Source organism: Alligator sinensis, unplaced genomic scaffold (assembly GCF_000455745.1).
Source record: "Alligator sinensis unplaced genomic scaffold, ASM45574v1 scaffold92_1, whole genome shotgun sequence".
Lineage (NCBI taxonomy): Eukaryota > Metazoa > Chordata > Crocodylia > Alligatoridae > Alligator > Alligator sinensis.
The window spans coordinates 317776-331351 of NW_005843010.1; the positions used below are offsets into that span (position 1 = coordinate 317776).

The 13576-nt window shown below is 47.3% G+C and overlaps 1 protein-coding gene across 5 annotated transcripts in view; it reads left to right on the top strand.

The window, feature by feature from the left end:
* LOC102376581 (BTB/POZ domain-containing protein KCTD8-like) overlaps positions 1 to 13576 on the top strand; it is an 88560-nt gene that overhangs the window by 31981 nt on the left and 43003 nt on the right. For 2 of the 5 annotated variants that reach the window (XM_006036735.3, XM_025193070.1), the window contains exon 1: positions 11420 to 11634. The exons of 2 other annotated variants lie outside the window; for them this stretch is intronic. In XM_006036735.3, the coding sequence (XP_006036797.1) occupies positions 11631 to 11634 (4 nt within the window). In that variant the 5' untranslated portion in view covers positions 11420 to 11630. Of the gene's footprint in view, positions 1 to 11406; positions 11635 to 13576 lie in introns of those variants that run through there. One more of the 5 variants, XM_006036734.3, reaches the window with a different exon arrangement.

Here is a 13576-nt window from a genome sequence, read left to right on the forward strand (position 1 = left end):
AGACTGCACTAACTTTTGATAGTCAGGATGGAGGGTTATTGGTGGACTTACCAATACAGCCCAGCTGGAACGGGCTCGTAAAATCTTCATTTTGATTGGTGGAGACCGTCCACCAATCAGGTAAGGACTGGGCGGGGCCAGCTCTGCCCCCTTCATGGAAGCGGGGAAGCCAAGAGCCTCCTGGACCTGACTGAAGTCTGTGTTCTGCAGGTCTGGCAAGACTATGGGGGCGGAGCATCTGAAATGAATAAAAGGAGCTGCATGTCCAGAACGTAGGAGATGCATTGGGGGGTGGAGAAGAGCTGGGAAGAGCTGCCCAGCAGGTGGAGCCAGTGCCCCAAAGACTCCCTCGCTGGGACCATTGCCTCAGCCCCATTCAGTGTGCAGCGTGGCACATGGGGCTAAGACCCTGGAAGCCGCTCAAGGCAGCTCGGGTCTGCAACCCTTGGCAAGTGGCCAGGGCACGGTGCAGAGATTGCTGCATGGAGGATCCAGGAGGGGATCACAACTTGGGGAGCCATTTTTGGGTGGCTCAAGTCTCCATTCCCTGGCACGCAGCCAGGCAATTGATGCAAGCGGCATCAGCTCCAGGGGTCCAAGAGCTGATCGAGCCCTGACACTGCACAAGGGGGCCCGGGCTTCCAACCTTCAGCAGAAGGACGAGCCTCGCAGTACACGTAACAGTGCAAAGGGCCACAAGCCAGCTATAGAGTAGGAGAGAGCCTGGACAGTGGAGGGCTGCCCCTGCCTGGAAGTGGTGCCCGAACTGAGACAGCCGGAGATAGCCCAAACCTCACCAGGAGTCATGAATTGTTGGAAAAAGGGGTCTCCCACAGGGGAGAGAACTCTCAGGAGGAACCAACAAAGGCCCCTACAGGGTAAGAGGCGTCTAATACAGTCCCTGAGAGGTAGGGAGGCCTGGGCATTGTTTCCCTCCCTGGCAAGTCACAGCAGGGCTCCTCAAAGTTGATAGGGGAAGTCCAGGTATACCACTGGCACCTCTAAGGGGGTGAGAGCACCTTATATTTTGCTATATTTCAGATTATTGTGAGCAAACTCTCCATGATACATAAGAGTCTAACCTTTACCTATTGGTTCCTGGTGAACGTCCTTCATAAATAGTCAAGTTACCTGCTGTTAGCTTGTGTTTGAATATTGTTGTACTTACTTGTGCTTACTTGTTCCAGGACCCAATTACTCACCTGTACCAGGTGCTGATTGTTTGTCTTTGCCTTCATTTTCCTGTTCTAGGACTGGTCACTTACCTGTGGGGACTCGATAGCCACTGGTGGTGGTACCCTTTCCTGGCCATTGTTTGTCGAAAGTAGCTGTATATGTAAAATCATATTGTAAATATTTACTATTCATTTATGGGTCTTATCTATATTTATGTGTATATATTAATAAACTTGTACATAGTTATGTTACATGTCCTGGCATGGCTCTATGGAGAAATAGAGGGAACTGATCCAGAGGTGATCAGATCCCTCTCGCAGCACAATTGCCTGACTACCTATCTTTTCCGTCTGAGGACGGGGCACACCCTTGGGTGTACCTGGGCTACATTTTTGGGGGCTTGTCGAGGATATGGTGACAGGCAATTTGTCCATGCAGGTGCTGTGCCTCTCTGTAGAAGACCAGAAAGGGAGACATGTCCAACCCTACCAGCACCCAGGCCTCAGGAGTCTGGAGGGGCATCAGCCTTGGTGGATTGGGTCACGGTCCTTTGCCAAGTTTTTAGAGGGGTGACCAAGTCCTCTAATGACAGGGCTGCATATAAGAGATTGAGGAAAAGTTTTTTGGGAAAACTTCCAGTGCCTGTGGGGAAAGAAGGTTTCAAGGCCTGGGTTGCCCATATCCAAGAGACTCTGTTGACATGGCAGATCCCCAATGATGAAACACACCGCCATCTCTTAGATGTATTGCAGGAACCTGCTTTTGGGGTTTATCTGAACCGCCAAATTACGGGATCCTAGGATCACTATGCACCAGTGCCTTCAGACTCTAGAAGATATGTTTGGCTGCTAGCTCTCCATGCAGAGAAGTATACTATAAGCTATTTAGTATCTTTCAGCACAAGGGTGAGGCTATGTCCTCATACCTACTACATTTAGAGCAAGTCTGGCCTGTGGCCAGGCAGGACTGATTGAATGTTATCTGGGAAGCTAAGCAGGCTTGGACCTGGATGGGAAACCTCCTGGGGGCCATAAGCTGCCTCTCCTTTAGTTGGTAGTGTGGCCAAGCAGTCTAAGGCGCTGGATTTAGGCTCCAGTCTCTTTGGGGGCGTGGGTTTGAATCCCATCACTGCCATTTCTTTAGTTTCCCAACTTATAGCAGCAATGAATCTGACCTCCTATGACATCTGTCTCCCCTTTTGAGAGGCTACGGGACCTGAACCTGTTCAGCCTTCCCAAGAGAAGGCTGAGGGGGGACCAGAAGGGGTTGGGGGAGACCTTGTTTCCCCTAGCGCCCCCTGGGATAACAAGGAATAATGGCCACAAATTGTTGGAGAGTAGGTTTAGATTAGACATCCATAGGAACTACTTCACAGTCAGGGCGGCTAGGATCTGGAACCAACTTCCAAGAGAAGTGTTGCTGGCTCCTACCCTGGGGGGCTTTAAGAAGCAGCTTAATGCCTACCTGGCTGGGGTCATTTGAGCCCAGTTTTCTTCCTGCCCAGGCAAGGGGTCGGATCTGAAGATCTACAAGGTCCCTTCCGACCCTACATCTATGATTCTATGATTCTATGAAGTGCTACAGTGTATAGTGGAACAAGGGGGCCTTAGCACCGTGGAGGCGGATCATGTACGGCTTCACCAAGTCCAGATTGGGGCCTGTTAAAGTCTAGCTCTTATTTGGGACCTGAATCTATCTGGGTAGAAGAGCAATCCCCCGGGGTAAAGCCAGCTCGTGAAAGAGGTGAGAAAGGAGGAAGAGATACTCCAGGTATGGGAAACCATGTGGGCCCTGGAGAACCTCCCCTCCCCCCCAACTTGAAGGGGACATCAGGGCCAAGTGTTTCAACTGTGATCTTTGCGTGAAACGTAAAACTTTGCTGATGTGCACAACTTATCTCCATATTATTTAAAGCTCGCAACCCATGGAGCTACTGTGTATGGACTTCCTGTCTATTGAAGGGGAGGGCAATCAAAGGGGGAATGTCCTTGTTGTCACCGATCACTTTACCCGGTATGCCCAGGCATTTGTCACTCACAATCAAACTGCAAAGACTGTAGTGAAAGTGTTATGGGAGAAATACTTTTCCGTTTTTGGATTGCCTGCCCAGATCCACTCTGACCAAGGTCCAGGCACACCCTCGGGTGTACCCAGGCTACAGTTATTTCAGCCATGATTGTCCAAGGAATATGTAGGAGGTCTGGTCTGTTTGGTAATATCTTCAATTGGACCAAATACATAGTTGGGAGAGAAGTCAGACAGCTCAGGCTTTCCTAGACCTGAGGAAGGGCATTTTGTGCTCAAAAGCTTGTGTAACATCTCTCTTAAGTATATAGTTAGTCACTCCTATACTACTTTGGTTCAATAAAAGATATTACCAAACAAACTTCACTTCTGCCTTTCAATCACTGTTAACTACAGGAGATACTGAGTTATTAACCTCACATTTCAGAATTTGAAGTGACATGAGGGAAAGAGACAGAGCCATAGGAGAGAGATCTTGTAGGAATATCACCAACCCAAATTGCACCAAGCATCTGTTATGGATTCAATAATAGCAAGCCCCTTGCACTCACTAGGTCAGAACAGCCTCTGCAGGGAACTCCTTTTTCCTTCCTCCTTCCAATCCTATTAGCATTAGAGAGTAGATAGAGCTATAACAGGAAAAAAGCCCGTCTCTTAGCAGCACTGCTGACAGCTTGCCTTTTAAATCTTTAATAAGCATTAGCTTTAGCAGCAGCTCAGATGTGCTGCAGAACAGCATGGGAGTGGAAGCCTATCTGGCCTACCCCAGATGAAGCTGCAATCCAGGCAGTTGGATGTGTGAAAGGTGGATGAGAGAGCTCTCTTATTAACATGTGTTAGGGTGTTATTTGTAGGTGGCCTAAACGCAGTGACTTGCGATTTTATTTAAAAATGTTTCTTCTCCACTCATCTGCCATGACCTAAAGAAAGGGACCTGTAATTCCTTTGAAGGGTTGATGCCAGTGTAGCTGTTTTTTTACCAGATACTTTGCAAGGGTTTCCACAGCCACAAGGGAAACAAACCTCATTGCAGATCCCAAGAGGGAAGTAAAACAAAAAAACCCCCTGCAATGATTTTGTTTATGTTTCATTTTCTGCAGTCATGTTCTACCCTAGCCACCCTATTCAGCTTCCACAAGTGCTGGCAAGGCTATGGCAGTGTAGAGAGGAACAGAAGTAGGCCATGGAGTGATCCAGTTTTGTGCTCTGCTCTGGACTTCCTTGTGTGACTTCAAGCAATTTGCTTAACATGAAAGCTGGGCATCCATCAGGCTTTGCATTGACATTGCAAATTCTGGCTTCATTACAAGTGAGAATAAAACCCAAACATTCTAGCTAGGGACAGAAGATACACATAAACCAGTTTAAGTGATCAGAAACTAGTTTAAACCTGTGACAGAGCATAAGTTCAGTGCACATAAACCAGTTTCAAAATGACTGAGTCTGGTTTAAGATAAACCTTGTTGACTTAACTGATTTAGGTTCAAACCAATTTATGAAACTTCTGCCCCAGATTCCTTCCATGTTCAAGTTAAATCAGAGTCCCCAGCACGCTTTCCAGCCCTGGGATGGGCTAGGCTGTACAGTCTGCTCCAGAGAGCAGGGCTGGCCCCACCCTTCTGCTCCCTAGCTGGAACAGTAAGGGCAGGCTGACTGCTCCACCTCTGTCCTGCAAACCCCAGCTAAGATCTGGGGCCAGGGAGGACAGTTAAACTCACCTTCCCCAGAGTAGGAGCTGCCCTGCTGACTTAAGTAGTGCTGCCTGCAACTGTGGACTACAAATCCCAGAAGCAACTGGAAGCAGGAAGAAGTAGTGAGCAATGTTGTTGAGTCCTGCTGTTCAACTACAAATCCCAGAGACCTTAGGGGCAGCAGGAAGAGGAAGCGAATATGCCTCCTAGGTTGTGTTTATAATTTTTAGTTTATAGTTTTTTAGAGAAACCTATTCTTGTTCAAGCTTTTATGAATTAAATGCTACAACCTCCTCCCCCCCCATCCCAGGCAGAATATGGGCTGGGGCCTGGCCATGTCCCCTCTGCTCCAGCAGGGAGTGTGGATAGACTTGGGGTGGCTGGCAGGCAAGCTTTAGTGCCCTGCCTTCCCCAACCCAGCTTCTTGCCTGAGCCCCTGTAGGCATGTGGCTGCATTTCCTGAATCAAAAGTGAGTGTGTGTTCATTTGCTTATCAGTTCAAACTCTGCAGCTGAGACTAACTTGCAAAGAATGAATCAATTCAGCCTCTGGCTTTTTGACCGTCTGTAGTTAGCCTTCAAAACAGCGCAATGGACAATACCCAAAATAACCTTTCTTTACAAAGCAGTTTAAAACTTTTTGTTTCGATGTCATTCTATTTCAGATTTGGGAGCGCAGTTTTAAAGGGCACATAATAGCCATTTTCTATTTATTTTAAACCTTTGAAGACTGAGGGACAGTTGTGGCTGTACCCGCATTACCAGCTTCTCTGGGTAGAGATTATTCAAAGTGCTTAGGGTCAGAAGGGACCTAAACAGATCATCAGGTCCGACCCCTTGCCCCGGGCAGGAACGAGTACTGGGGTCATAACACCTCAGCCAAATATCTATCCAGCCTCCTCTTGAAGACCCCCAAGGTAGGAGAGAGTACCACCTCCCTTGGGAGCCCATTCCAGAGCCTGGCAGCCCTAACTGTAAAGTAATGTCTCCTGATGTCCAGCCTGAACCTTCCCTCTAACAATTTGTGGCCGTTATTCCTAGTAACCCTGGGTGGTGCCCGGGGGAACAGAGCCTCACCCAATTTCTGCTGGTCCCCCCCGGTGACTTTGTAAATGGCCATCAGGTCCCCTCTCAGCCTTCTCGTGTGGAGGCTGAATAGATTCAGGCCCTTTAGCCTCTCTTCAGGTCAGCGGGGCCTGACCTGCTGCCCTTTGAGTATGCGAGTGGCCTTCCTCTGGACCCTCTCAATGCTAGCCACATCCCTCTTGAAGTACGGTGCCCAGAATTGGATGCAGCACTCCAACTGTGGCCTGACCAGTACTGCACAGAGGGGAAGGATCACCTCCCTGGACCTGCTTGTGATGCATCTATAGATGCACGACAAGGTGCAGTTAGCCTTACTGACCGCTTCCTCACATTGGTGGCTCATGTTCATCCTGAAGTAAACAATGACTCCAAGATCCCTTTCTGCCACTGTGTTGTTGAGAAGGGTGTTCCCCAGCCTATAGGTGTGTTGCTGGTTCCTTCTCCCTCAATGCAGTACCCTGTACTTGTCTGCATTGAATTCCATCCTATTCTCATCCGCCCACCTCTGTAACTTGCCTAGATCTAGCTGGATTCTGTTCCTCCCCTACAGCATGCCCACCTCGCCCCATATCTTGGTGTCGTCAGCGGATTTGGACAGCATGCTTTCCACATTCAGATCGCTGATAAAGATGTTGAACAGTACAGGCCCCAGGACCGAGCCCTGGGGGACTCCACTGCCCACATCCCTCCAGGTCAAAAATGACCCGTCCACCACCACTCTCTGGGTGCGACCATCTAGCCAATGTACCACCCATCTGACTGTGTAAGCATCAGTGCTGCAGTCACCTAGTTTTTTTTAAGAGAATGTGGTGAGAGACAGTGTCAAAGGCCTTCTTAAAGTCCAGGAAGACGACATCCACCTCGATGTCCTCATCCAGGGACTTTGTGACCTGATCATAAAAAGAAACCAGGTTAGTCGGGCAGGATCTGCCCTCAGTGAACCCATGTTGGCTGCCCCTGAGCATTACCTCCCCTGCTGGGCCCTTGCAGATGTGTTCCTTAATAATTTTCTCAAAGATCTTCCCAAGGACCAAGGTAAGACTGACTGGCCTATAAGTGCTGGGGTCCTCCTTTCTCCCCTTCTTGTAAATGGGGACCACACTGGCCCTTTTCCAATCCCCTGGTACCTGGCCAGAGCTCCATGAGTGCTCATAAAGCCATGCCAGGGGCCCCGCTATGACCCCCGCCAATTCCCTCAGCAACCTTTGGTGAAGAGCATCTGGACCTGCTGATTTGAAACACATCCAGCCCCTCCAAAAGTTCCCTAACTAGGTCATCCCTGACCTTAGGCATGGCTTTGCCTCCCCTGGGTCTATCCATAATCCTAGTGGGGAAAATGTCCTGGTCCCTGTTCAGAAATATGGAGGCAAAGAATTCATTAAAGAGGTCAGCTTTTTCATTTGCAGCAATCACCAGATTGCCAAGCCTGTCCTGTAGGGTCCCCACGTTACCTTCTGGGAGCCTTCTTCTTACTCCCTATATATTTGAAAAAGGACTTTTTGTTATCCCTAATTCTGGTTGCTAGCACTAGCTCCATCTCTGCCTTGGCCTTCCCAACAGCCTCCCTGCAGTCATGAGTAATGGAGGTGTAATCCTCCTTGGTGATGGCCCCTTGCTTCCACGCCTCCTTTTTTGCCCCCAGGCATTCCTCTCCTTTTTTGCCCTCAGGCATCCCTGGATGCCTTTGCTGAGCCATGAGGGCTTTTTAGCACTCCTGCCCACCTTGGTGCACATTGGGACTGACTCCCTTTGAGCTCAGAGGATCGTCTCCTTGAGGAACAACCATCAGTCTTAGATTCCCATCTCATTGAAGCTCCGAGACCTCAATGCCTGTCCTACTAATCTTCTTAGCTCATTGAAGTTGGCTCTCCTGAAGTCAAGGACTATTGCCTTACTGCTTGCTTTCACCACCCTGTGCTGGATAGTAAATTCCAGCACGCGATGATCACTATTGTCCAGGTGGTCGAGTACCCGCAGACCCCCCACCAGGTCGTCGCCTGTGGCAAGGACCAAGTCCAGCAAGGGATTTCCCCTGGTGGGACTATGCACCTCCTGGGTTAGGTGGAGGTCCTGTATCCCAGCTAGGAATCTATGTGAGCAGTCAGACCTGGCTGACTGCTCCTCCTAGCAGATGTCTGGGTAGTTTAGGCCACCCATGACAACCACATCTCTTGTCCTTACAGCCCCCGTGAGCTGACCTGAGAATTCCAGGTCCAGCTCGTCCCCCTGGTGAGGTGGTCTGTAATAGACACCCACTAGCAAGTCTCTTTCCCCATGACCCCCTTGCATTCTTACCCAGAGTGCCTCAGTTTTCCCTTCCTTTGACCCCATCCTGATCATCAAGGATGTATATTGCTCTTTAACATAGAGCGCTACACCTCCCACCTTTTTTTCCCTACTCTATCCTGTCTATACAACCTATAGCTCTCGACATCTACTGCCCAGTCGTGGGTAGAATCCCACCAGGTCTCCATGAGCCCCACTAAGTCTGGGTTTTTGCTAGCTAGCAGGAGGGCGAGTTTCTCCTGCTTATTCCCCATGCTTCGAGCATTTGTGCAGAGGCATCTGAGGCCTCCTGTGGGTGCACGTGCTGCCCCCTTGTTCCTAAGCCTGCCCTGGCCCATCACTTACCTGGGTGCTACCTGTGCGCGTCACCTGGCTTGACGGTGAAGTGTCCTCATGTTCCTCTGCGACCCCGTCCCCGTCCCCCAGTGAACCTAGTTTAAAGCTCACTGAATAAGATAAGCCAACCTGGAAGAAAAAACACACTTACCTTTTAGGGAGAGATGAAGCCCATCCTGCCTGAGCTTGTCCTCTGTGCGGAAATGTGGGTCATGGTCCAAGAACCCAAGGCCCGCCTAGTAACGCCAGCTCCGAAGCTGCCTGCTGGCTGACCTCATCGATGCATGCCTCGTGGCGCCATCCATGTCTGCTCACTGGAAGAATAGAAGAGAAAACCACCTGCGCCCCCATCTCCTTGAGCTTGCCCCCCAGAGCCTTGTAGTCTCTCATGATGCAATCCTAGCTGCTCCTGGCCACGTCATTTGTTCCCACATGGATGAGGACATAGGGCAGTACAATAGCCAATCTGTAGGCTATTATATTGCCCTAGAATGAATTAAAATGGCATTTATGTTTCAGGGAAGTCATGAAATGTCCATAGAGCAAATAGGATTAAATTTAGACTCTGGAGGTAAGGTCTTTTTACCTAGCACCACTGGCAAAGGGTACAGAGCAAGCTTGTACTCTATTGTCCTCTACTGCATAGAATATCTACAGCTTGCCCAAGTATGTAATGGCTGTTGCAGGTTGAGCCAGCTGGAGGACATGGTTTACTGATCTACACATTAAGCTTCTGATATCCATGTTTCTTGCAAACAGAATTTCTAACCTCCTCAGGCTTTTATTTTTCTGACAGAGGTATTCCCTCCTGTGCTTTCACACATACATCTATATGGTGTAGAGGAAGTCAAGGACTCCTTCACAAGTCTTTTCAGAGTAAGGGTTTCCTTGACCAAATACATCCTTTCCGTCCCCAGAGTACCAATGGCTGCATTCCAGGGTGTGCTGGTAAATGTTTTTCTGCATAAAAGGTGCCACACAAATTCTAATACAAGGCCAGTGTCTGAAAGCCTATCATTCCTATTGACCTTAATGACATAGGAGAAGTGCTAGGCATTACTCAGGAACTGTCTATTAGCTAGTTGCTCTATTAGTGCCCCAGAAAAGGTCTGTTTGTTTCAAATTGGAGAGTTCTGCTCTTTCTTGATGGACTCTTCATAGTCAGCTTTTAAATTACCATGAAGTTGCTGTGTTGATGCATCTATAGGCTATTATAAGGTGATGCTGAGCAGATGTTGGTGATCCTGGAGATCTGCCCAGAAAATGAGCAATATCTTAAGGTATCTGTATGCACCCAAGCCATTCCTTAGATTAGGTAGAATTTTGCTGTTTATGCTAAATATCCCAGGTTCCATCACCATGGATGGAATCCAAGATGTCTGTGTCTAATGTAGCCCTTATTCAATATGCTTAACCCTTGCTTAGTTAGGCAAAACTATTTAGAGCATATCCAAAGTTTGTTGTCAAAACAGTTTTGGATGACTAATAACTTTATGGCCAAAATGAAAATTTCCACCGAAAACTTTCATTTTGATTGTGAGAAATGGAAACTGAAACTCACATGATTTTGGTTAAAATGGTCATTCAGGGGTAATTTTTTTCAAATGCAGTTTTTGGTTAACAAATCTGAAAGTAGACTTTGAAAAATGATTATTGCACCAAAACCTGAACCATTCTACTAGCAGTTTTCAGGAAAAAAAATAAATGGCACTTAGAAATTTTGAAAAAAAAATATTTTCCAAAAATTTACAGCAACGACTTGATATTTTTCAACTACTTTAGCTTCAATTGACTTCAATGATAATTCTGCACTAAAAGATTTAAGGATCTGGCTCTTTAGATTCATCTTAACATTAAAGTAAGGCAGAAAGATAATTCAATTCCATTTTTACTCGGGTATTGCTCACATGACCCACCTTTCCAGCCAAACGTCCTCAGATAGGAGATGCTGATCTGAGTTTCTTTTCCAACCTCTTGCTTAATGTCTGTCTATCTTAGTTAGGCCACATCATGTCAACAGGCCCAATCTCATACCCAGCAGTGATGCTGTAGTAGACTTATAGCCTGATCATGAAAGAAAGAGTCCATAAGGGATGCTGCCCTCATTCCACCCATTTTTGGGGTGATGTATTTAGTGAAAGTCTGTCTAGCTGTCCTGGTAGAAATTAGAGATCCCAAAGTGAACAGGTAGTACATTGGTCAATGTTTCTGTTTTTCTGTTTTTCAAGGTAAAATAGTGCAGACCTCCCAGGCTAATTAGAGTGATTTCTGTTATTGATGGACTCTCAGTATGCCTTTACACATGATGTTCGTCTGCATGCTCTCCAGCCAAGCTAAAGGCCTCATTACACTCAGCACTGCACATGCCAGAGTAAGGCAGAGTCCCCGCTGCACTAAGTTTGCAGACAGAGTAAGGAGTATTACCCCATGTAAGAACCAGATCAAGAGATTAATTTACCTGTCCCAGATATTCTCTGGCACCCAGGTGTCCTGAGTTGCATTCCAGCTTCTTAAATCACAAATCCATTTGCCACATGCTTACTAGGTTGCTGACTCCTTAGGGAAAACAGCGTGCCCTGGAGAAACAGAGATGCTACCCTTCACTAGTAAACTGCATAAGCAGCATAAGTCCCTTCTCTCTGCGTCAGCATGTTGAGAGCTGCCAGTGCAGAGCTCATTCTACATCACCTCTTCACCTCATTAGCACACAGCTAGGGCCTGAGCCACCAGATTTGTTCAGTAATTGGCTCCTAATTTGCTGTTTACTGAAGTCATTTTTTTGCCAATTAGCTGGAAAAGGAAGTGAAGGGAAGCAGAGGGAGGTGGATGGAGCTCTTATGAGACCTTGTGAGAAACTAGATGCTTGATGTTAGCAGACAGAGTGTTTTCTGTTGCAGAACATGGGGTGGAGGAGATGTCATTCAGAGACCAAGCTGAGTACAGCTTCTTTCTTTGCATGGCAACTTGAAAAGCAACATTAAAGGTCAACATTGAAGTTTGTCATTCACTGAGTGGCTTCTACTGACACAGAATGAGTAAGTCTGTTCCTTTGGAGAAGAACCTTATAGGGAAATGGATTATTAGATACTCCAGTTTGGATGTCTTCCACAGTCCCATATTCATCCCTCCTTCATAACAAATCATGTACCAGGTGAATCCAGCACCTCCATGAGGTACTGACAGGACTAGCTGTTATCTACATCTTACTTGGCATGGTGAAGCCAGATGTTTGATACAAAGGATCTGGAATCTCATTAGGTCTTAATTCTCAAGCCTGCTGTTGCCCTACAAACATTGCCATTTGTTTTCTGGTGATTACCCAAGTGTTTTGAGAGCTTTATACACTAACCAGAAGTGTTTCCTGGCCTTAAGACTGGAGCTCTTTATAGATAGGCAAGTTTGGGTTTATTGTCACAGTCATATTTAAAACCAGCTGCTTGGGAGGGTCAGTAGCATTTATACTCAGGAAGTACTGAGGGGGTCAATTGACTTCATGGCTCATTATAATCTACCTTTCCTGCTAATCTGTCTTTATAGATGTTAATGACCCTTTTTCTTTTTTAATAGTCTGGATGTTCCATTAATTAAGTTATCCTTCCTTCTGCGCTTTTGCTTTTTTTAGCCATTCCTGGTAATATCTCTCTTCTATTTCACAGCTCTGCCGCCTGTTTTTCAGTTCTAGCTAAAAACCTTAATTCAGTCATGGTAATTTTAACTCCGGTGTACATTAACTCAGGCATGGAAATGAGTAACAGCTAAGTGTTGGATGCACTGTCAAGATGCTGAAGAATAGGAGATGTATACTTAACCATAATGACTACAGGACTAATAAAACAGTATTTTTTGACTATCTTTGCCTAGTTCACTGCTAGGTTTTTTAATTTAATATATAATTAGCAAATTAGTGCATATTACAGTAAAGTTGTACTTAGTTTTGCCTCGATCTGAAACTGAAGAATACATATCTGGAACTCTATCATATTGGTAAATCTAGTTTCTCTTTAACTGGAGAAAATATGTTGTGTGGATGCACCAATGGTTTGCACCCTGTCCCTTTTCAAAATCCTACATTCACCCATGATTGCATATCAACAATGTGAACTACCTACCCAGAGTGGTGTATTACTAGTTGCTGAGAAGACAGGAGCCAAGAGGCACATCCCCACAAGCATGCACATGCAGGGGTGTGTGTTCCCCATGGGACAAATAACAGCTGCACATTTGTGCTGCTGCTATTTGTCCTCGGGCATTCCCTGGCATGTGTGCTCCGGCACGCAGCAAATTGTAGTAGGTGGGGTAGGGGGGCTGGGGCCAGGATCTGGGCTGACCCCAGAAGCCTTACCTGGGGTCCTGGGGCAGCAGCAGTGCCAAGCAGACTGCTTAAAGCCTAGTCAGCAACCAGAGCATGGCTCTGGCTGAGCCGGCTACGTTTCTGGTGGCACATGCTGCTGCCATGTGCATCACATCACATCCCTTTTTTTTAGAGGCATTTTTTTGACACTGGGATCTCCTGGTATCAAATCCTCCCCCCCCCCCCGCTGCACTGCTAGTTAGTAGGGGTGTGTGAAGTGGGCCCTATTCGGTTCGGATTCAGATTCAGCCTGAATCAGGGGCAGTGATTCATAGATTTCTAGAGTCAGAAGGGACCTGGTAGATCATCGGGTCTGACCCCCTGCTCCAGGCAGGAAAGACCGCTGGGGTTAAGTGACCCCAGCCAGATGCCTGTCTAATCTTCTCTTGGACACCTCCAAGGTAGGGGAAAGCACCACCTCCCTTGGAAGCCCATTCTGTATTTTGGCAACCCTTACTGTAAAGAATTTCTTCCTCATGTTCAATCTAAATCTATTCTCCTTCAGTTTGTGGTCATTATTTCTGGTAATCCCGAGGGACGCCCTGGTAAACAAAGTGTCCCCTATTCCCTGCTGCCCCCCCCACCCCGATGAGTTTGTAGGCAGCCACAAGATCGCCTCTCAGCCC